This window comes from Mesoplodon densirostris, chromosome 5 (genome assembly GCF_025265405.1).
Source record: "Mesoplodon densirostris isolate mMesDen1 chromosome 5, mMesDen1 primary haplotype, whole genome shotgun sequence".
Lineage (NCBI taxonomy): Eukaryota > Metazoa > Chordata > Mammalia > Artiodactyla > Ziphiidae > Mesoplodon > Mesoplodon densirostris.
The window spans coordinates 80,192,621-80,217,987 of record NC_082665.1 but is presented as its reverse complement, the minus strand read 5'-3'; the positions used below and the strand labels follow the sequence as shown (position 1 = coordinate 80,217,987).

The 25,367-nt window shown below is 38.0% G+C and overlaps 1 protein-coding gene across 2 annotated transcripts in view; it reads right to left on the bottom strand.

Annotated features, from left to right (window-relative positions):
* The window catches only part of GMPS (guanine monophosphate synthase), a 76,904-nt gene that overhangs the window by 25,372 nt on the left and 26,165 nt on the right, over positions 1-25,367 (bottom strand). For both annotated transcript variants that reach the window (XM_060099059.1, XM_060099060.1), the window contains exons 5-7: positions 24,676-24,779; positions 13,413-13,606; positions 12,846-13,011 (exon numbers count right to left, since the gene is read on the bottom strand). In XM_060099059.1, coding sequence (XP_059955042.1) covers positions 12,846-13,011; positions 13,413-13,606; positions 24,676-24,779 — 464 coding nt within the window. The remainder of the gene's footprint in view (positions 1-12,845; positions 13,012-13,412; positions 13,607-24,675; positions 24,780-25,367) is intronic.

Sequence of the window (25,367 nt, the reverse complement as noted above, 5' to 3'; positions counted from 1 at the left end):
TTCTATTTGTTGTAATGGTGAATGGAATTCTGTCCTTAATTTCACTTTCTGATCTTTTGTTGTTAGTGTATAGGAATGCAAGAGGATTCAGTGCATTAATTTTGTATCCTGCAACTTTACCAGACTGACTAGCTCTGGTAGTCTTCTGGTGGCATCTTTAGGATTTTCTAAGTATAAGTATCATGTCATCTGCAGTGAGTTTTACTTCTTCTTTTCCAGTTTGTATTCCTTTTATTTCTTTTTCTTCTCTGGTTGCCATGGCTAGGACTTCTAAAACTGTTTTGAATAACAGCAGTGAGAGTGGACATCCTTGTCTCGTTCCTAGTCTTAGAGGAAATGCTTTCAGTTTTTCACCATTGAGAATGATGTTTGCTGTGGGTTTGTCGTATACAGCCTTTATTATGTTCAGATAGGTTATCTCTATGCCCACTTTCTGAACAGTTTTTTATTTTTAGCATAAATGATGTTGACTTTTGTCAAAAGCTTTTTCTGCATCTATTGAGATGATCATATGGTTTGTATTTTTCAATTTGTTAATACAGTGTATTACATTTATTGATTTGTTTATATTGAAGAATCCTTGCAACGCTGGGATAAATCCCAATTGATCATGCTGTATGATACTTTTAATATGTTGTTGGATTCTATTTGCTAGTATGTTGTTGAGGATTTTTGCATCTACATTCATCAGTGATATTGGTCTGTAATTTTCTTTTTTTGTAGTATCTTTGGCTGGTTTTGGTGTCAGGGTGATGGCGGCCTCATACAATGAGTTTGGGAGTGTTCCTTCCTCTGCAATTTTTTGGAAGAGTTTGAGAAGGATGGGTGTTAGCTCTTCTCTAAATGCTTGGGAGAATTCACCTGTGAAGCCATGTGGTCCTGGACTTTTCTTTGCTGGAAGATTGTTAATCACAGTTTCAATTTCATTACTTGTGATTGATCTATTCATATTTTCTGTTTCTTCCTGGTTCAGTCTTGGAAGGTTATTCCTTACTAAGAAGTTGTCCATTTCTTCTAGGTTGTCCATTTTATTGGCACAGAGTTGCTTGTAGCAGTCTCTTAGCATGGTTAGTATTTCTGCGCTGTCCACTGTAACGTTACCTTTTTCATTGCTAATTTTATTGATTTGACTCCTCTCCCTCTTTTTCTTGATAAGTCTGGCTAAAGGTTTATCAATTTTGTTTATCTTCTCAAAGAACCAGCTTTTAGTTTTATTGATCTTTGCTAGCATCCCCCCCCCCACTTTTTTTCATTTATTTCTGATCTGAAAATGATTTCTTTCCTTCTACTAACTGGGTTTTGTTTGTTCGTCTTTCTCTAGTTCCTTTAGGTGTAAGGTTAGATTGTTTATTTGAGATTTTTCTTGTTTCCTGAGATAGGATTGTATTGCCATAAACTTCCCTCTTAGAACTGCTTTCGCCACATCCCATAGGTTTTGGATTGTCGTGTTTTTGTTGTCATTTGTCTCTAGGTATTTTCTGATTTCCTCTTTGATTTCTTCAGTGACCTCTTGGTTATTTAACTTATTGTTTAGCTTCCATGTGTTTGTGTTTTTTAACATTTTTTCCATGAAATTGAATTCTAATTCATAACACTGTGGTCGGAAAAGATACTTGATATGATTTAAATTTTCTTAAATTTGCCAAGGCTTGATTTGTGACCCAAGATGTGATCTAACCTGGAGAATGTTCTGTGTGCACTTGAGAAGAAAGTGTAATCTGCTGTTTTTGAATGGAATGTCCTATAATTATTAATTAACTCTATCTTGTCTACAATGTCGTTTAAAGCTTGTGTTTTCTTATTAATTTTCTGTCAGGATGATCTGTCCATTGGTGTAATGAGGTGTTAAAGTCCCTCACTATTACTGTGTTACTGTCAATTTCCTCTTTTATAGCTGTTAGCATTCGTCTTATGTACTGAGGTGCTCCTATGTTGGGTGCATATACATTTATAATTGTTATATATTCTTGGATTGATCCCTCGATCATTATATGGTGACCTTCCTTGTCTCTTGCAACATTCTTTATTTTACAGTCTATTTTATCTGATATGAGTATTGCTATCCAGCTTTCCTTTGGTTTCCATTTGCATGGAGTATCGTTTTCCATCCCCTCACTTTCAATCTGTTTGTGTCTGTAGGTCTGAAGTGGGTCTCTTGTAGACAGCATATATATGGGTCTTGCTTTTTTATCGTTTCAGCAAGCCTGTGTCTTTTGTTTGGAGCATTTAATCCATTCACGTTTAAGGTAATTATCGATATGTACATTCCTATTACCATTTTCTTAATTGTTTTGGGTTTGTTTCTGTAGGTCCTTATCTTCTCTTGTGTTTCCCACCTAGAGAAGTTCCTTTAGCATTTGTTGTAGAGCTGGTTTGGTGGTGCTGAATTCTCTTAGCTTTTGCTTCTCTGTAAAGCTTTTGATTTCTCCGCCGAATCTGAATGAGATCCTTGCTGGCTAGAGTAATCTTGATTGTAGGTTCTTCCCTTTCATCACTTTAAATATATCCTGCCACTCTTTTCTGGCTTGTAGAGTTTCTGCTGAGAAATCAGCTGTTAACCTTATGGGAGTTCCTTTGTATGTTCTTTGTCATTTTTCCCTTGTTGTTTTCAATAATATTTCTTTGTCTTTAATTTTTGTCAATTTGCTTCCTATGTGTCTCAGCGTGTTTCTCTTTGGTTTATCCTGCCTGGGACTCTCTGCGCTTCCTGGACTTGGGTGGCATTTTCCTATCCCATGTTAGGGAAATTTTTTATTATAATCTCTTCAAATATTTTGTCGGGTCCTTTATCTCTCTGTTCTCCTTCTGGGAGAATATATAATGTGAATGTTGGTGCATTTAATGTTGTCCCAGAGGTCTCTTAGGCTGTCTTCATTTCTTTCCATTTCTTTTTTCTTTATTCTGTTCCATGGCAGTGAATTCCACCATTCTGTCTTCCAGGTCACTTATCTGTTCTTCAGCCTCAGTTATTCTGCTATTGTTTCCTTCTAGTATATTTTTCATTTCAGTTATTGTATTGTTCATCTCTGTTCGTTTGTTCTTTAATTCTTCTAGGTTTGTTCTTTAATTCTTCTAGGTCTTAGTTAAACATTTCCTGGATTGTCTCGCTCTTTGCCTCCATTCTTTTTCCAAGGTCCTGGATCATCTTCACTATCATTATTCTGAATTCTTTTTCTGGAAGGTTCCCTATCTTCACTTCATTTAATTGTTTTTCTGGGGTTTTATCTTGTTCCTTCATCTGGTACACAGTCCTCTGCCTTTTCATTTTGTCTGTCTTTCTGTGAAGGTGGTTTTTGTTCCACAGGCTGCAGGATTGTAGTTCTTCTTCCTTCTGCTGTCTCTCCAAACCCCACACTCCAGAGGCCCCCTGTTGGCCGTGCTGCCTCTCTCCTTCCACAGAGGTCCTAAGCAGAGGCCCCACCCCATGCCTGAACAGCGCCCTGCCTAGGCCCTGCCCCGAAGGTCTTTTCTGGCTGCATGTGTCCTGAGCTTAGGCCCCGCCTCCCACTCAAACGTCACCCCTGGCTGTCCTTCTAAAGAGCAAAGAATTTAAAAAACTAGGACCTTTATTTGGCAGCAAGGCTGAACAATTGATGGGCTTCACTATAAGATGCCAAGGCACCTGGCTACTTCACTGGAGGACACCAGTGAATTTGTAGGTCTTTCTCTTAAGCTGGTTAATTACCCAGAGAAGACACCTCCTATTTCCTGCTTATCAGCATTGTGATAGTTTGAATAGAGGAAGTGGAAAGGGGGAGGGAGATACCATACAGTACATAACATTTTTACTTCATCTTACTTCCACCCTCAGCGATGCCTGGTATTGATATGCCCAAGACCAAATTCTCTCTTGTTTAGCCTAGAGTCTCTAGAGAATAAATCCACAGTCTTCTGATAAGGAGGGATAGCAGCAATGTGTTCCTGTTTTAAGGAAAAAGGATCTGCTTCTCAGATTTTTAACCAATCCATTTTAGGCTAACCCAGTGAACCACGCCCCATAGGGGAGTCAATGTTTCCAACTCCTGAGCCTACACGTAAGTCTTCTGTTTTGTTGGCTTCCATCCCTGACCCCACACCCCAAGGTTTTGGAGTCTTCCATTCTACTATGTCAGTTAAGAAGGACAGATGCAGGTTTTTGTAGAGCTGAAACTTAAACAATTTGGAGGTCCTCTTCAAGAAAAAGAATAACAAATCAGGGGAGGGGGAAGATGGTGGAAGAGTAAGACGCGGAGACCACCTTCCTCCCCACAGATACATCAGATATTCATCTACACGTCGAACAACTCCTACAGAACACCTACTGAACGCTGGCAGAAGACCTCAGACCTCCCAAAAGGCAAGAAACTCACCACATACCAGGGTAGGGCAAAAGAAAAAAGAACAAACAGAGACAAAAGAATAGGGATGGGACCTGCACCAGTGGGAGGGAGCCATGAAGGAGAAAAGGTTTCCACACACTAGAAGCCCCTTCATGGGCAGAGACTATGGGGGGTGGACGGGGGGGAGCTTCAGAGCCACGGAGGAGAGCGCACCAACAGGGGTGCGGAGGACAAAGCGGAAAGATTCCCACAGAGGATCGGTGCTGACCAGCACTCACCAGCCCGAGAGGCTTGTCTGCTCACCCGCCGGGGTGGGCGGGGCTGGGAGCTGAGGCTCGGGCTTTGGTCTGATCGAATGGGGAGGACTGGCGGCGTGAACACAGCCTGAAGGGGTTAGTGCACCATGGCTAGCCGGGACGGAGTCTGGGAAAAAGTCTGGACCTGCTGAAGAGGTAAGAGACTTTTTCTTCCCTCTTTGTTTCCTGGTGCGCAAGGAGAGGGGATTAAAAGCGCTGCTTAAAGGAGCTCCAGAGACGGGTGCGAACCACGGCTAACAGCGCGGACCCCAGCGACGGGCATGAGACGCTAAGGCTGCCGCTGCCGCCACCAAGAAGCCTGTGTTCAAGCACAGGTCACTCTCCACACCCCCCTTCCGGGGAACTGGTGCAGCCCGCCACTGCGAGGGTCCCAAGAACCAAGGACAACTTCCCTGGGAGGACGCACGGCGCACCTCAGGCTGGTGCAATGTCACGCTGGCCTCTGCCACCGCAGGCTAGCCCCGCACTCTGCACCCCTCCCTCCCACCCCCCGCCTCAGTGAGCCAGAGCCCCCGAATCAGCAGCTCCTTTAACCCCATCCTGTCTGAGCGAAGAACAGATGCCCTCCGGCGACCTACACACAGAGGCAGGGCCAAATCCAAAGCTGAACCCCGGGAGCTGTGCGAACAAAGTAGAGAAAGGGAAATCTCTCCCAGCAGCCTCAGGAGCAGCGGATTAAATCTCCACAATCAACCTGATGTACCCTGCATCTGTGGAATACCTGAATAGACAACGAATCATCCCAAATTGAGGAGGTGGACTTTGAAAGCAAAACTTATTTTTTTTTCCCCTTTTCCTGTTTTTGTGAGTGTGTATGTGTATGCTTCTGTGTGAGATTTTGTCTGTATAGCTTTGCTTTCACCATTTGTCCTATGGTTCTATCTGTCCGTTTTTTTTTTTACTTAAAAAAAATTTTTTTTTCTTAATAATTATTTTTATAACTTTACTTTATTTTACCTTACTTTATTTTATTTTATTTTATCCCCTTCCTCCCTTCCTACTTTTTCTCCCTTTTATTCTGAGCCGTGTGGATGCAAGGCTCTTGGTCCTGCAGCCAGGAGTCAGTGCTGTGCCTCTGAGGTGGGAGAGCCAACTTCAGGATACTGGTCCACAAGAGACCTCCCAGCTCCAAGTAATATCAAACGGCAAAAATCTCCCAGAGATCTCCATCTCAACACCAACACCCAACTTCACTCAACAACCAACAAGCTACAGTGCTGGACACCCTATGCCAAACAACTAGCAAAACAGGAACACAATCTCATCTATTAGCAGAGAGGCTGCCTAAAATTGTAATAAGGCCACAGACACCCCAAAACACACAACCAGATGTGGACATGCCCACCAGAAAGACAAGATCCAGCATCATCCACCAGAACACAGGCACTACTCCCCTGCACCAGGGAGCCTACACAACACACTAAACCAACTTGAGGCACTGGGGACAGACACCAAAAACAATGGGAACTATGAACCTGTAGCCTGCAAAAAGGAGACCCAAACACAGTAAGATAAGCAAAATGAGAAGAAAGAAAAACATATAGCAAATGAAGGAGCAAGATAAAAACCCACCAGACCTAACAAATGAGAAGGAAATAGGCAGTCTACCTGAAAAAGAATTCAGAATGATAGTAAAGATGATCCAAAATCTTGGAAGTAGAATAGAGAAAATGCAAGAAACATTTAACAAGGACCTAGAACTAAAGATGAAACAAGCAACAATGAACAACATAATAAATGAAATTTAAAATTCTCTAGGAGGGATCAATAGCAGAATAACTGAGGCAGAAGAACGGATAAGTGACCTGGAAAATAAAATAGTGGAAATAACTGCTGCAGAGCAAAATAAAGAAAAAAGAATGAAACGAACAGAGGACAGTCTCAGAGACCTCTGGGACAACATTAAACGCACCAACATTCGAATTATAGGGGTTCCAGAAGAAGAAGAGAAAAAGAAAGGGACTGAGAAAATATTTAAAGAGATTATAGTTGAAAAGTTCCCTAATATGTGAAAGGAAATAGGTAATCAAGTACAGGAAGCACAGAGTCCCATACAGGATAAATCCAAGGAGAAATACACCAAGACACATATTAATCCAACTGTCAAACATTAAATACAAAGAAAACATATTAAAAGCAGCAAGGGAAAAACAACAAATAACACACAAGGGAATCCCCATAAGGTTAACAGCAGATCTTTCAGCAGAAACTCAGCAAGCCAGAAGGGAGTGGCAGGACATATTTAAAGTGATGAAGGAGAAAAACCTACAACCAAGATTACTCTACCCAGCAAGGATCTCATTCAGATTTGATGCACAAATTAAAACCTTTACAGACAAGCAAAAGCTGAGAGGGTTCAGCACCACCAAAACAGCTTTACAACAAAAGCTAAAGGATCTTCTCTAGGCAAGAAACACAAGAGAAGGAAAAGACCTACAAAAACAAACCCAAAACAATTAAGAAAATGGGAAAAGGAACTTACATATCAATAATTACCTTAAATGTAAATGGATTAAATGCTCCCACCAAAAGTCACAGACTGGCTGAATGGATACAAAAACAAGACCCATATATATGCTGTCTACAAGAGACCCACTTCAGACCTAGAAACACATACAGACTGAAAGTAAGGGGTTGGAAAAAGATATTCCATGCAAATGGAAAGCAAAAGAAAGCTGGAGTAGCAATTCTCATATCAGACAAAATAGACTTTAAAATAAAGACTACTAGGACTTCCCTGGTGGCGCAGTGGTTAAGAATCCGCCTGCCAGTGCAGGGGACACGGGTTCGAGCCCTGGTCCGGGAAGATCCCACATGCCATGGAGCAACTAATCCCATGCGTCGCAACTACTGAAGCCTGAGCTCTAGAGCACGTGAGCCACAACTGCTGAGACCACGAGCCACAACTACTGAAGCCCGCGCACCTAGAGCCTGTGCTCCGCAACAAGAGAAGCCACCGCAATGAGAAGCCCGCACACCACAATGAAGAGCAGCCCCCGCTCGCCACAACTAGAGAAAGCCCACGGGCAGCAACAAAGACCCAACGCAGCCAGAAATTAATTAATCAATTAATTATATTAAAACAAATAAATAAAAAATAAAGACTACTAGAAGACACAAAAAAGGACATTACATAAGGATCAAAGGATCGATCTAAGAAGAAGATATAACAATTGTAATTATTTATGCTCCCAACATAGGAGCACCTCAATACATAAGGGAAATACTAACAGCCATAAAAGGAGAAATCGGGGCTTCCCTGGTGGCGCAGTGGTTGAGAATCCACCTCCCAATGCAGGGGACACGGGTGCATGCCCTGGTCTAGGAAGGTACCAAATGCCACGTAGCGGCTAGGCCCGTGAGTGATGGCCACTGAGCCTTCACGTCCGGAGCCTGTGCTCCACAACAGGAGAGACCACAACACTGAGAGGGCCATGTACCGCAAAAAAAAAAAAAAGGAGCGGGGGAATCGACAGTAACACATTCATAGTGGGGGACTTTAAAACTTCACTTTCACCAATGGACAGATCATCCAAAACGAGAAAACATAAGCAAACACAAGCTTTAAATGATACATTAAACAAGATGGACTTAATTGATATTTGTAGGACATTCCATCCAAAAACAACCAAATACACATTTTTCTCAAGTGCTCATGGAATATTCTCCAGGATAGATCATATATTGGGTCACAAATCAAGCCTCGGTAAATTTAAGGAAATTGAAATTGTATGAAGTATCTTTTCCGACCACAACACTATGAGACTAGATATCAATTACAGGAAAAGATCTGTAAAAAATACAAACACATGGAGGCTAAACAATACACTACTTGATATGACGTGATCACTGAAGAAATCAAAGAGGAAATAAAAACATACCTAGAAACAAATGACAATGGAGACACGACGACCCAAAAACTATGGGATGCAGCAAAAGCAGTTCTAAGAGGGAAATTTATAGCAATACAGTCCTACCTTAAGAAACAGGAAACATCTCAAATAAACAACCTAACCTGGCACCTAAAGCAATTAGAGAAAGAAGAATTAAAAAAACCCAAACTTAGCAAAAGGAAAGAAATCATAAATATCAGATCAGAAATAAATGAAAAAGAAATGAAGAAAACGATAGCAAAGATCAATAAAACTAAAAGCTGGTTCTTTGAGAAGATAAACAAAATTGATAAACCATTAGCCAGACTCATCAAGAAAAAAAAGAAGACTCAAATCAATAGAATTAGAAATGAAAAAGGAGAAGGAACAACTGACACTGTAGAAATACAAAAGATCATGAGAGATTACTATAAGCAACTCTATGCCAATAAAATGGACAACCTGGAAGAAATGGACAAATTCTTGAAAATGCACAACCTGCCAAGACTGACTCAGGAAGAAATAGAAAATATGAACAGACCAATCACAAGCACTGAAATTGAAACTGTGATTAAAAATCTTCCAACAAACAAACGCCCAGGACCAGATGGCTTCACAGGCAAATTCTTTCAAACATTCTGAGAAGAGCTAACACCTATCCTTCTCAAATTCTTCCAAAATATAGCAGAGGGAGGAACACTACCAAACTCATTCTACGAGGCCACCATCACCCTGATACCAAAACCAGACAAGGATATCACAAAGAAAGAAAACTACAGGCCAATATCACTGATGAACATAGATGCAAAAATCCTCAACAAAATACTAGAAAACAGAATCCAACAGCACATTAACAGGATCATACACCATGATCAAGTGGGGTTTATTCCAGGAATGCAAGGATTCTTCATTATATGCAAATCAATCTATGTGATACACCATACTAACAAATTGAAGGAGAAAAACCATATGGTCATCTCAATAGCTACAGAAAAAGCTTTCGACAAAACTGAACACCCATTTATGATAAAAACCCTCCAGAAAGTAGGCATAGAGGGAACTTTCCTCAACATAATAAAGGCAATATATGACAAACCCACAGCCAACATCGTCCTCAATGGTGAAAAACTGAAACCATTTCCACTAAGATAGGAACAAGACAAGGTTGCCCACTCTCACCACTCTTATTCAACATAGTTTTGGAAGTTTTAGCCACAGCAATCAGAGAAGAAAAGAAAATAAAAGGAATCCAAATCGGAAAAGAAGAAGTAAAGCTGTCACTGTTTGCAGATGACATGATATTATACATAGAGAATCCTAAAGATGCTACCAGTAAACTACTAGAGCTAATCAATGAATTTGGTAAAGTAGCAGGATACAAAGGTAATGCACGGAAATCTCTGGCATTCCTATACACTAATGATGAAAAATCTGAAAGAGAAATGAAGGAAACACTCCCATTTACCACTGCCAGAAAAAGAATAAAATATCTAGGAATAAACCTACCTAAGGAGACAAAAGACCTGTATTCAGAAAATTATAAGACACTGATGAAAGAAATGAAAGATGATACAAATAGATGCAAAGATATACTGTGTTCTTGGACTGGAAGAATCAACATTGTGAAAATGACTCTACTACCCAAAGCAATCTACAGATTCAATGCAATCCCTATCAAACTACCACTGGCATTTTTCACAGAACTAGAACAAAAAATTTCACAATTTGTATGGAAACACCAAAGACCCCAAATAGCCAAAGAAATCTTGAGAACAAAAAACAGAGCTGGAGGAATCAGCCTCCATGACTTCAGACTACACTACAAAGCTACAGTAATCAAGACAGCACAAAAACAGAAATATAGATCAGTGGAATACTATAGAAAGCCCAGAGATAAACCCACACACATATGGTCACCTTATCTTTGATAAAGGAGGCAGGAATGTACACTGGAGAAAGGACAGCCTCTTCAATAAGTGGTGCTGGGGAAACTGGACAGGTACATGTAAAAGTATGAGATTAGATCACTCCCTAACACCATACACAAAAATAAGCTCAAAATGGATTAAAGACCTAAATGTAAGGCCAGAAACTATCAAACTCTTAGAGGAAAACATAGGCAGAACACTCTATGACATAAACCACAGCAAGATCCTTTTTGACGCATCTCCTAGAGAAATGGAAATAACAAAAATAAACAAATGGGACCTAATGAAACTTCAAAGCTTTTGCACAGCAAAGGAAACCATAAACGAGACCAAAAGACAGCCCTCAGAATGGGAGAAAATATTTGCAAATGAAGCAACTGCAAAGGATTAATCTCCAAAATTTAAAAGCAGCTCATGCAGCTCAATAACAAAAAAACAAACCACCCAATCCAAAAATGGGCAGAAGACCTAAGTAGACATTTCTCCAAAGAAGAGTTCCAACAAACACATGAAAGAATGCTCAACATCATTAATCATTAGAGAAATGCAAATCAAAATGACAATGAGATATCTCACACCAGTCAGAATGGCCATCATCAAAAAATCTAGAAACAATAAATGCTGGAGAGGGTGTGGAGAAACAGGAACACTCTTGGACTGCTGGTGGGAATGTGAATTGGTACAGCCACTATGGAGAACAGTATGGAGGTTGCTTTAAAAACTACAAATAGAACTACCATATGACCCAGAAATCCCACTACAGGGCATATACCTTGAGAGAACCATAATTCAAAAAGAGTCATGTACCAAAATGTTCACTGCAGCTCTATTTACAATAGCCCGGAGCTGGAAACAACCTAAGTGTCCATCTTTGGATGAATGGATAAAGAAGATGTGGCACATATATACAATGGAATATTACTCAGCCTTAAAAAGAAACGAAATTGAGCTATTTGTAATGAGGTGGATGGACCTAGAGTCTGTCATACAGAGTGAAGTCAGTCAGAGAGAGAAAGACAAATACCGCATGCTAACACATATATATGGAATTTAAGAAAAAAAAATGTCACGAAGGACCTAGGGATAAGACAGGATAAAAGACACAGACCTACTAGAGGATGGACTTGAGGATATGGGGAGGGGGAAGGGTAAGTTCTGACAAAGTGAGAGTGGCATGGACATACATACACTACCAAACGTAAAATAGATAGCTAGTAGGAAGCAGCCGCATAGCACAAGGAGATCAGCTTGGTTCTTTGTGACCACCTAGAGGGGTGGGATAGGGAGGGTGGGAGGGAGGGAGTCGCAAGAGGGAAGAGATATGGGAACATATGTATATGTATCATTGATTCACTCTGTTATAAAGCAGAAACTAACACACCATTGTAAAGCAATTATACTTCAATAAAGATGTAAAAAAAGAATAACAAATCAGGCATTTTTTAAATCTCAAGTTAATACTAGCACGGCTAACACAAACTATCTATCAACTATACACAGAAACACTGCAAATCACAAATATAGCATCAGACCCAGACTAAATGTATCCCCAACTCAATGTTTTCTTAGTATAATCCCAAAATGCCTGCAGCCACTACCAAACCACCCAAAAGAGAGCAAGTTAGAGTGGAAAGAAAAAGTAATCTAAATTAACTGCAAATTATTAAAATATCTTACTTGCAAACTGCACAAAAATTGTAACTATGGGAAGATACTACTAGGGTCCTTCCCCAGATTTTGGAAAAGGCTTGGCTAGTGAGCAGTCCAGAAAGCTTCATTAGCTTAAGAGACAAAATCTGCATAATCCATCTGCTTTTCACTTGCCAACATTTTGTTTGAACCATCAGACTCCTATTACCTCCTCCCTATTCCTCATCCTTCTGGCATTATACTTGTTTTATGCCTGCACTGTTATTTTAGTGACGTTTCCAAAGGAGATAGAAATAGACTCATCTTTACTTCATGTTTAACTACATGTTTAACTCTTCATTTTACTCAACCTTTTGGTATCAATTCCAATTAAATCAATAATATGTAGTTTATATCATTGAACTACTGACTTAATTTCATTATAGCTATTGCTTACATCTTGTTTTTTTAAAGTATAAAAGATATCCACAAATGTAAAAGCAGTTAAGGCCTAAGAAGATGAACAGAAAGAACAGAATAGTAGCTGGAAAAAGGTAGCTTACTGATCTATATATAACATTAGGAGTAATCAAGTTTCCAAATTTATACTGTGCCCCCTCTTGAACCAAAAGTAATTACAAGGTAAAAATAAAAAACATTTTCAATCATAAGCTTAGTGGAAAAACTGTACTTAGTTAAGGCAGTGTGCTCACTTAATCATACGCTAGATTTGACTAAACAAGTTCTGACATGTAAATTAACTTTTCTGGAGTTCAATACCTTTGACTTGAATTCCAAGCTTTTTGAGGGCCTCTTCAACAGACTGACTTTCTCGTTTTCTCATAAAGCCATTATCAATGTGCACAGCAATGACTTGCTCTTGGTTCAAAGCACGATTCAACAAAGCTGTACAAACTGTTGAGTCTACTCCACCACTGAGCAAAACCTACAGGGTGAAATGAAAATTCAAACTGAGTAGAATAAGGAAAAAGAAGATAAGTTATCAGCTTAAATCACTACCTAAAAACACTGTTTGGGGAATTCCCTGGCGGTCCAGTGGTAAGGACTCCATGCTCACTGCCAAGGACCCAGGTTCAATCCCTGGTCGGGGAACTAAAATCCCACAAGCTGTGCAGCAGAGCTAAAAAAACAAAACAAAAAAACAAAAACAAAAAAACACTGTCTGTAAGAAAGGTATGTATGGTAACTGAAAGAGCACTCTGAAACAGTGCAACTCAAAAGCACATGATCACCCAGTCAAAATTTAAGGGCTATGCTGAGTAAGCCAACTCTGAGTTCTAATATCACTGACATAAATTTATACACTTTCAGATGTAAATTGCTTACCAAAACTTTTGATGTGCCAACTCTCTCTTTGATCTCTCGAATGCACTCAAGTTCTCTGTTCTGCACAGTGAAGGTCCCACTGCACCCAGCTATGTCGAAGAGGAAATTTTTCAGTATTACTTTCCCATTTTCTGTAAGGCCAACTTCAGGGTGGAACTGGGCTCCATATAATTTTTTAGATTCATTTGCTATACCTTTATAGAGAAAATAATCATAAATTAAAAATTTTTCCTATTGAACAGACTCAACCAGAACCCACAGCAATTCCTCACAATTTCTTCCTCCATAAATGTGGAAACTGATACAAATTAGTGGATTTTTAGCTATGGGGAAAAAAAATACAAATAAAAACTACATTGCCATGGTGCAGCTTTATAAAGGTCTTTCCTTATACAGCAATTAATGAACTACATGACCTTGAAGTAAGTCCTACAGAGATAATTCACAGTACCCTCAGTTCTCTACCTACGTTACTGCAATTGTCTTGTCTATTTAATGAAGTGATAACTTGATTTTAGGTCTCGGTCCCATATGCCTTCATATGCAATGTGCAGGTACCAATTTTCTATATTAGAAAATCCTCATACATTAAACCTATCAGAATATTCTAAGTGTTTCTTTCTTGGGTACTATTAACCAAATATAACTTCATTGACTTGATTAATGTGTTTCTGACACTTTATCATCTATAAAGCAGCAGATGTTAGGCTAGATGTTTTACATAGACATGTACTACCCCGTATGTATGGCTCTGAGATATTATTCCAGGCTTTCAACATCTGACAATCAGTGTGATATACCACATTAACAAAATGAAGGATAAAAATAATATGGTCATCTCAATAGATACAGAAAAAGCAATAGATAAAATTCAACATCATACATGATAAAAACTCTCAACAAACTGGGTAGAGAAGGAACGTACCTCAACATAATAAAGGCCATATACAACAAGTCCACAATTAACATACTCAGTAGTGAAAAGCTTTTCCTCTAAGATCAGCAACAAAACAAGAATTCAACAAAGTATTGGACATCCTAGCCAGAACAGTCAGGCCAGAAAAAAGAAATAAAATCATCCAAATTGAAAATGAAGAAGTAAAACTGTCTCTATTTGCAGATGTCACAACACTGTCTCTAGGAAACCCTAGAGATTCTACCAAAATGCTGTTAGAACTACTAAATTATTTCAGCAAGCTTGCAGAGAAGAAAATCAAACTACAGAAATCAATTGTGTGTGTACCAACAACAAACTGTCAGCAGGAAAAATTAAGAAAACATTGCCATCAACAAAATCAAAAAGAATAAAACACTTAGGAATAAATTTAACCAAAAAGGTGAAAGATCTGTATACTGAACATTGTAAGACCTTGATGAAAGAAACTGAGGAAGGAACAAATAAAAAGATATTCCATGTTCATGGATTAGAAGAATTACTACTATTAAAATGTCGATTCTCACCAAAGTAATCTACAGATTCAATTCAATCTCTATCAAAAGTGGCAAAGTAGAAAAGTGGTGACCTAGGGACTAGGGAACGAGGGGAATAGGGAGAGGTTGGTTAAAGGGTACAAATTATTGGGTTTAAGATGAATAAGGTCTGAGGATATAATCTATAATATGGTGACTATAGCTGATAGCAAATTTCAGGGATCCAATACAGTGTTAAGAGAGTAGAAATTAAATGTTCTCACCAAAAAAAAGTAAATACAGTTGACCCTTGAACAATGCAAGGCTTAGGGTTACCTACCCTTTGTGCATTCAAAAATCTGCATATAGCTTTACAGTCAGCCCTCTGGATCTGCAATTCCACATCCACAGTTTCAACCAACAACACATCACATACTACTGAAGGACATATTTAGCGAAAAAGATCCACGTAAAAATTGACCCACATAGTTCAAAACCATGTTTTTCAAGGATCAACTGTATGTGAGCTGATGGATGGGTTAATTAACTCACTGGGGAAAAATCCTTTCACAATGTATATCAAATCATCACATTGTACCCTGTAAGTATTTTATAATTTTGTCAATTATACCTCAATAAAGCTGAAAAAGTTAAATTTTAAAAAAAGTTGGGAGAAAAAACCCCACCAACCTAAAATTCTGTGCCCTGAGAAACTACCTTTCAAAAATTCAGTAAAAATAAAAAACTTTCTCAAACGAACAAAAATTGAGGCCATTTGTTGCCAGGAGACTACCTTGCAAGAAATATTAAAGAAGTTCTTTACGAAGATTGGTTCAAGATGGCGGAGTAGAAGGACGTGCACTCACTCCCTCTTGCAAGAGCACTGGAATCACAACTAACTGCTGAACAATAATTGACAGGAAGACACTGGAACTCATCAAATAAGATACCCCACATCCAAAGAAAAAGGAGAAGCCACAATGAGATGGTAGGAGGGGTGCAATCACAATAAAATCAAATCCCATAACTGCAGGGTGGGTGACTCACAAACTGGAGAACAATTATACCACAGAAGTCCACCCACTGGAGTGAAGGTTGTGAGCCCCACGTCAGGCTTCCAAACCTGGGGGTATGGCAATAGGAGGAGGAATTCCTAGAGAATCAGACATTGAAGGCTAGCGTGATTTGACTGCAGGACTTCGACAGGACATGGGGAAACAAGAGACTCCACTCTTGGAGGACACACACTAAGTAGTGTGTGCGTCAGGACCCAGGGGAAGGAGCAATGACCCATAGGAAACTGAACCAGACCTACCTACTAGTGTTGGAGGGTCTTCTGAAGAGGTGGGGGGGGGTGGCTGTGGCTCACCATAAGCAGAAGGACACTGACAACAGAAGTTCTGGGAAGTATTCCTTGGCTTGAGCCCTCCCAGAGTCTGCCATTAGCCCCACCAAAGAACCAGGTAGGCTCCAGTGCTGGATCACCTCAGGCCCAAAAACCAACAGGGAGGGAACCCAGCCCCACTCAACAGCAGACAAGCCCCACTCAACAGCAGACAAGCAGATTAAAGTTTTACAGAGCTCTGCCCACCAGAGCAACACAGAGCTCTAGCCACCACCAGTCCGTCCCATCAGGAAGCTTGCACAAGACACTTAGATAGCCTCATTCACCAGAGGGCAGACAGCAGAAGCAAGGACTACAATTCTGCAGCCTGTGGAAGGAAAACCACATTCACAGAAAGACAGACAAGATGAAAAGGCAAAGGACTTTGTACAAGATGAAGGAACAACATAAAACCCCAGAAAAACAACTAAATGGAGACAGGCAACCTTCCAGAAGAGGAATTCAGAATAATGACAGTGAAGATGATCCAGGACCTTGGAAAATGAATGGAGGCAAAGATCTTGACGATCCAAGATATGTTTAACTAAGACCTAGAAGAATTAAAGAACAAACACCTAGAAGAATTGAAGAACAAAGAAACAGAGATGAACAATACAATAACTGAAATGAAAAATACACTAGAAGCAAACAACAGCAGAATAATTGAGGTTGAAGAACGGATAAGTGACCTGGAAGAGAGAATGGTGGAATTCACTGCCGCAGAACAGAATAAAGAAAAAAGAATGAAAAGAAATGAAACCAGCCTAAGAGACCTCTGGGACAACATTAAACACAACAACATTTGCATTACAGGGGTCCCAGAAGGAGAACAGAGAGAGAAAGGACCCGAGAAAATATATGAAGAGATTATAGTTGAAAACTTCCCTAACATGGGAAAGGAAATAGCCATCCAAATCCAGGAAGAGCAGAGTCCCAGGCAGGATAAACCCAAGGAGAAGCATGCCAAGACACACAATCAATTTGACAAAAATTAAAGACAAAGAAAAATTATTGAGAGCAACAAGGGAAAAACGACAAAGAACATACAAGGGAACTCCCATAAGGTTAACAGCTGATTTCTCAGCAGTAACTCTACAAGCCAGAAGGGAGTGGCAGGACATATTTAAAGTGATGAAAGGGAAGAACCTACAATCAAGATTACTCTAGCCAGCAAGGATCTCATTCAGATTTGAAGGAGAAATCAAAAGCTTTACAGACAAGCAAAAGCTAAGAGAATTCAGCACCACCAAACCAGCTCTACAACAAATGCTAAAGGAACTTCTCTAAGTGGGAAACATAAGAGAAGAAAAGGACCTACAAAAACAAACACAAAACAATTAAGAAAATGGTCATAGGAACATACATAATGAAAATTACCTTAAATGTGAATGGATTAAATGCTCCAACCAAAAGACACAGGCTCGCTGAATGGATATAAGAGCAAGACCCATATATATAATGTCTACAAGAGACTCACATCAGACCTACATACAGACTGAAAGTGAGGGGATGGAAAAAGATATTCCATGCAAATGGAAATCAAAAGAAAGCAGGAGTAGCAATACTTGTATCACATAAAATAGACTTTAAAATAAAGAATGTTACAAGAGACAAGGAAGGATGATCAAGGGGGATCAATCCAAGAAGAAAATATAACCATTACAAATCTATAGGCACCCAACATAGGAGCACCCCAATACATAAGGTAACTGCTAACAGCTATAAAAGAAATCCATAGTAACACAATAATAGTGGGGGACTTTAACAACTCACTTACACGAATGGACATAACATCCAGACAGAAAATTAATAAGGAAACACAAGCTTTAAATGATATAACAGATAAGATAGAGTTAATTGATATTTATAGGACATTCTATCCAAAAACAGCAGATTACACTTTCTTCTCATGTGCACATGGAACATTCTCCAGGATAGATCACATCTTGGGTCATAAATCGAGCCTTGGTAAATTTAAGAAAATTGAAATCATATCAACATCTTTTCCAACCACAATGCTATGAGAGTAGAAATGAATTACAGGGAAAAAAACCCATAAAAAACACAAACACGTGGAGACTAAACATAAATAACCAAGAGATCACTTAAGAAATCAAAGAGGAAATCAAAAAATACCTAGCGACAAGTGACAATGAAAACACGATAATCCAAAACCTATGGGATGCAGCAAAAGCAGTGCTAAGAGGGAAGTTTATAGCAATACAACCCTACCTCAAGAAACAAGAAAAATTTCAAATAAACAATTTAACCTTACACCTAAAGGAACTAGAGAAAGAAGAACAAACAAAACCCAAAGTTTGTAGAAGGAAAGAAATCATAAAGATCAGAGTATAAATAAATGAAATAGAAACAAAGAAAATAGCAAAATCAATAAAACTAGAAGCTGGTTCTTTAAGAAGATAAACAAAATTGATAAACCATTGGCCAGACTCATCAAGAAAAACAGGGAGAGGACTCAAATCAATAAAATCAGAAATGAAAAAGGAGAAGTTACAACAGCCACCGAAGAAATACAAAGCATCCTAAGAGATGACTACAAGCAATTCCACGCCAATAAAATGGACAACCTGGAAGAAATGGACAAATTCTTAGTAAGATATAACCTTCCAAGACTGAACCAGGAAGAAACAGAAAATATGAACAGAGCAATCACAAGTAATGAAATTGAAACTTTGATTAAAAATCTTCCAGCAAAGAAAAGTCCAGGACCAGATGGCTTCACAGGTGAATTCTATCAAACATTTAGAGAAAAGCTAACACCCATCCTTCTCAAACTCTTCCAAAAAACTGCAGAGGAAGGAACACTCCCAAACTCATTCTATGAGGCCACCATCACCCTGATACCAAAACCAGACAAAGGTACTACAAAAAAAGAAAATTACAGACCAATATCAATGATGAATACTGATGCAAAAATCCTCAACAAAATACTAGCAAACAGAATCCAACAACACATTAAAAGGATCATACATGATGATCAAGTGGGATTTATCCCAGGGATGCAAGGATTCTTCACTATATGCGTATCAATCAATGTGATACACCATATTAACAAATTGAAGAATAAAAACCACATGATCATTTCAATAGATGCAGAAAAAGCTTTTGATAAAATTCAACACCGATTTATGATAAAAACTATCCAGAAAGTGGGCATAGAGGGAACCTACCTCAACATAATAAAAGCGATATATGACAAACCCACAGCAAACATCATTCTCAATGGTGAAAAAATGAAAGCATTTCCTCTAAGATCAAGAACAAGAGAAGGATATCCACTCTCACCACTATTATTCAACATAGTTTTGGAAGTCCTAGCCACGGCAATCAGAGAAGAAAACGAAATAAAAGGAATACAAATTGGAAAAGAAGAAGTAAAACTGTCACTGTTTGCAGATGACATACTATACATAGAGAATCCTAAAGATGCCAGCAGAAAACTAGTAGAGCTAAAGAATGAATCTGCTAAAGTTGCAGGATGCAAAATTAATGCACAGAAATCTCTTGCATTCCTATGAACTAACAACAGAAGATCAGAAAGAGAAATTAAGGAAACAATCCCATTCACCACTGCAACAAATAGAATAAAATACCTAGGAATAACCCTGCCTAAGGAATTAAAAGACCTGTACTCTGAAAACTATAAGACACTGATGAAAGAAATTAAAGATGATATCAACAGATGCAGAGATATACCATGTTCTTGGATTGGAAGAATCAATATTGTGAAAAGGACTGTACTACCCAAGGCAATCTACAGGTTCAATGCAACCCCTATCAAATTACCAGTGGCACTTTTTACAGAACTAGAACAAAAAAACTTAAAATTCGGAGACACAAAAGACTCTGAATAGCCAAAGCAGTCTTGAGGGAAAAAATCGGAGCTGGAGGAATCACACTCCCTGACTTCAGACTATACTACAAAGCTACAGTAATCAAGATAATATGGTACTGGCACAAAAACAGAAATATACATCAATGGAACAGGATAGAAAACCCAGGGATAAACCCACGCATATATGGTCACCTTATCTTTGACAAAGGAGGCAAGAATATACAATGGAGAAAAGACAGCCTCTTCAATAAGTGGTGCTGGGAAAACAGGACAGCTACATGTAAAAGAATGAAATTAGAACACTCCCTAACTCCATACACAAAAATAAACTCAAATTGATTAGAGGCCTAAATGTAAGGCCAGACACTATAAAACTGTTAGAGGAAAACATAAGAAGAACACTGTTTGACATAAATCACAGCAACAACTTTTTTGATCCACATCCTAGAGTAATGGAAATAAAAACAAAAATAAACAAATGGGACCTAATGAAGCGTAAAAGCTTTTGCACAACAAAGGAAACTATAAACAAGACAAAAAGACAATCTTCAGAATGGGAGAAAATATTTGCAAACAAATCAATGGACAAAGGATTAATCTCCAAAATATATAAACAGCTCATGCAGCTCAACAGTAAAAAAAAACAAACAACCCAATCCAAAAATGGGCAGAAGACCTAAATAGACATTTCTACAAAGAAGTCATGCAAATGGCCAAGAGGCTCATGAAAAGCTGCTCAACACCACTAATTATTAGAAAAATGCAAATCAAAACTAAAATGAGTTATCACCTCACACCAGTTAGAATGGGCATCATCAGAAAATTTACAAACAACAAATGGTGGAGAGGGTGTGGAGAAAAGAGATCCCTCTTGCACTGTTGGTGGGAATGTAAACTGATACAGCCACTATGGAGAACAGTATGGAGGTTCCTTTAAAAAGTAAAAATAGAATTACTGTATGACCCAGCAATCCCACTACTGGGCATATACCCAGAGAAAACCATAATTCAAAAAAACACATGCACCCCAATGTTCACTGCAGCACTATTTACAATAGTCAGGTCATGGAAGCAAGCTAAATACCTATCGACAGACAAATGGATAAAGAAGATGTGGTACATATATACAATGGAATATTACTCGGCCATAAAAAGGAATGAAATTGGGTCATTTGTAGAGATGTGGATGGATGTAGAGACTGTCATACAGAGTGAAGTAAGTGAGAAAGAGAAAAACAAGTATCGTATAATAATGCATTTATGTGGAACCTATAAAAATGGTACCGAGGAATCGGTTTGCAGGGCAGAAATAAAGACACAGATGTAGAGAACCAACGTATTGACACCAAAGGGGGAAAGTGGTGGCGGGGGGGGATGAATTGGGAGATTGGGATTGACATGTATACACTGATATGTATAAAATAGATAACTAATAAGAACCTGCTGTATAAAAAAAATAAATAAAATAAAATTCAAAAAAAAAGTTCTTTAGAGAGAAGGAAAATGATAAAGATCGGAAACTTGGATATACATAAAAAAGAGTATCAGAGCAGGAATAAATAAAGGTAAAATTAAAATTTTCTTCTTCCTAATTGATGTAATAGATAACTGTATCCAGAATAATATCAACAGTGATACATTTATGTATGCTTATAGATAGATATGCTTATTCATGCTTACTTATAAGTGAAATGAACTGACAGCAATGTACAAGGGATGAGAGGAAAGAATTAGGTTTATTTTGTTATTATAAGGTACACTACTTGTGAAGTGGTACAGTGTAATTTCAAAGAGAATTTGGGTTAGTTGTAAATGTATATTGTAAAATCTAGGGCAACTTTTTCTAAAAAAAGTAAAAAAAGAAATAGAACTGATATGCAGAAAAGAGAAAATGGGATCACATAAAATGCCCAATTAAAACCACAAAAGGCAGGAAAAGAATAGAAGACAAAAATAAGAACAAAGAACAAGGACAACAAATAGAAAACAGTAACAGATATGGTAGATATTAATCCAACACTATCAATAATCACTTTAAACTCCAATAGTCTAAATGCCTCAATTAAAAGACAGAGGTTGTCATAGTGGATCAAGAAGAAAACCTAACTATATATGTTGTCTACAAGAAATCCACTTTAAATATAAAGACACAGATCAAAAGTAAATGGATAGAGAATGATATATCATGATAACACTAATTATAAGATAGCATGAGTAGATACATTAATGTCAAACAGAGCAGACTTCAGGCAAGAAAAGTTATCAGGGATAAAGAGGAGCATATATATAATGATAAAGGGGTTCATTCCTAAAGAAGACATAATAATCCTTAATGCGTATGCACCTAACAGGAAAGCAACAAAATAGATGAGGCAAAAACTGATATAATTATAGGGAGAAATACATGAATCAACTACTGCAGTTAAGATACTTCAACATCCTTCTGTTAGAAATAGAGCCAATTACTGTAATCCATCACATCAACAGGCTAAAGAAGAAAAATTACATGATCATATCAATAGATGCAGATAAAGCATATGAAATAGATCCAAATGCCCATTCATGATTAAAACTCTCAGGAGACTAGAAATAGAGGGGGACATCAATTTGATAAAGACTATCTTCTACAGCCTACAGCTAACATCATACCTAACCATGAGAAACTCAAAACTTTCCCACTAAGATCAGGAACAAAGTAAGGATGTTCCCTCTCACCATTGCTTTTCAACATCATAATGAAAGTCCTAGCTAATGCCATAGGACAAGAAAAGGAAATAGAACTAATAAATGATTACAACAAAGTTGCCGGATACAAGGTTAACACACGAGTTCATTGCTTTCCCATACACCAGCAATGAACAAGTGGAATTTAAATTAAAAATACAATTAACATTAGCACGCCCCCCCCAAATCAAATACTTTGGTATAAATCTAACAAAATATGTACAAGATCTATATGAGAACCCAATCACTCCTAAGCACTTCCACCTCTACCACCCGGTTTCTTACACAGTCTCCTTTCCTGATTACTACCAGAGATTTCTAGCTGGTCTCTGCTTCTACATTTAACGGTCTCTTTTCTCCTCACTGTAGCCAGGGTAATCCTGAAATCAGATTGTGTCTCTCTCTCCTTTGTTAAAAACTCCACCTCATTATGAGTAAAGCCAACATTTTCACAGTGGCCTCAAAAGTCCTGGTGTTCTGGTTCCCAACAACCTCTCTGACCTCATCTTCTACCACACACTCCATGCTTACTCTGCTGTAACCATGTGGCTTCCTTGCTGTTCGTTAAACAAGGTCCCATCCCAGGAACTCTGTACTGCTATTTACTCTTTCCCTAAATATCCAAAAGGGTCAGCACTTACTTCCTCCATGTCTCATATCATCTAATAGGAACACCATCTCCATCTCTGAATACCCTATCTACAACAGTAACAGTCTTAATCACACATTCCACAATACTCTTCTCTTCTATTTATTTTTTCAGTGCATTTAAACATGTCCAACACCTGACTTATTTTGTATTTATCTGTGTTCTGTCTGTCCCACCCCTCCCCCATCTCCACCCTCACCAACTATAACATTAAACAGAGGTTTTGTCCATTTTGTTCACTGGCACCTAGAATTGTGCCCGGCACATGTGGGTACTCAGATATTTGTTAAATGAATTAAAATACATAAGCTCATCTACCACTATTGATCTCATATAAAAACCCGTCAATATAAAAAACCATTCCTGATAATTCCTATGCTAATACATTAATCTGTTAAGTAACTGCAGGTAGAATACTCAATTCAATTTATCCATTACGAATTTTTTTTCAACTTTTTAGGTGTAGCATATCAAACAAGAACTTTATTGATAACCCCACTTTTTTCTTTTGCAGATATCCAGGATTACCGGTGATTATTTACGTTACAATTATTCAAGTAAGCAAGTAAAAAAAAAAAAAAATCACAAACTGCCAGAAAATTAACTCTTCCTCAAAAAAACAGAGAACAAAAAATGGTTTAGAAGCATGCGTTGGCAAACTTCCTACAAAGGGTTAAAAAACAGTATAAGCTTTAAGCTTGGTGGGACACATACATATAGCCCCTGTTGTTTATTATAACCCTTTAATAATGTAAAAATCATTCTTAGTTCCTAAACATACAAAAACAGGCTACAGGCTGGATTTGACCCAGAGGTAATAGTCTACCAACCCTGGTTCAGAGAAATGCCCTGAATGCTTAGTCTGGTGTTTTATAGCATCCAAGATACATGCCTATATATACCTAAGAAAAGCATAAAAAAAAGACAATTATGAATACAGCATGCTGGAGAGGTAAATAGTTCTCAAATTCTTCCTGAGTTGTAGCTGTATTTTATGTCTGGAAAACATATTAGAATAAATATTTTTAAAACTATTTCAGAGCAAACGAGTAAGTGACTTCTAGATAATCCTTCTAATATTAAATACCCTTCATAAATTAATGGTTGACCCTATGACATTTACAATATCTTTAAAAAAATAAGAAACATCAAAAACAGTACCTCATACAGAAACATATGCTTATAGGCTTCTCAGATAAATTTTTTACAATGAAATTTGCAAAAGATTTAGAATTTTTACCTGCCACTATACTCCCAGAACGTGCCACAACCTTGAATCCATCGGCTACTTTGTCTACACTATCTCCATGGGTAAGCAAAACAATTTCTTCCTTCTGAAGGCCCCTAATAAAAAATAAAACAATACACAAATAGCTTAATTATTAGACATGATTAATGGATTCTTTTGCTTTATTTTTTTCTAGCTTTATTGAGACATAATAACATATATAACATTATGTAAGTTTAAGGTGTACAATCGATGATTTCATATACATATATATTGTGAAATGATTACTACAGTAAAAGTTAGTTAACATATCCACCACCTCACACAGTTACCATTTTTTGTGTGTGGTGAGAGCATTTAAGATCCACTCTCTAAGCGACTTTCAAATATACAATACGGTGTTGTTAACTGTAGTCTACATGCTGTACATAAGATTCCTAGAACTTATTCATCTTATAATTGGTAGTTTTTTGCTTTAGAAATACCAGCTTCTTCTGTGTGTAAATCAAGAAAAGACAGAATGTATGTAACAGTGCAACACTGCTAGAATTTAAACTTATTCTGTCCATTATAAAGCAAATAACAATAATAAATTTCAGAAAAAGACAATCCATAAAAATTGAAAACTGAAACAATATATAAAGTTGTTATTTTTTTTAACTTTTTATTTTATGTTGGAGTATAGTTGATTAACAATGTTGTGT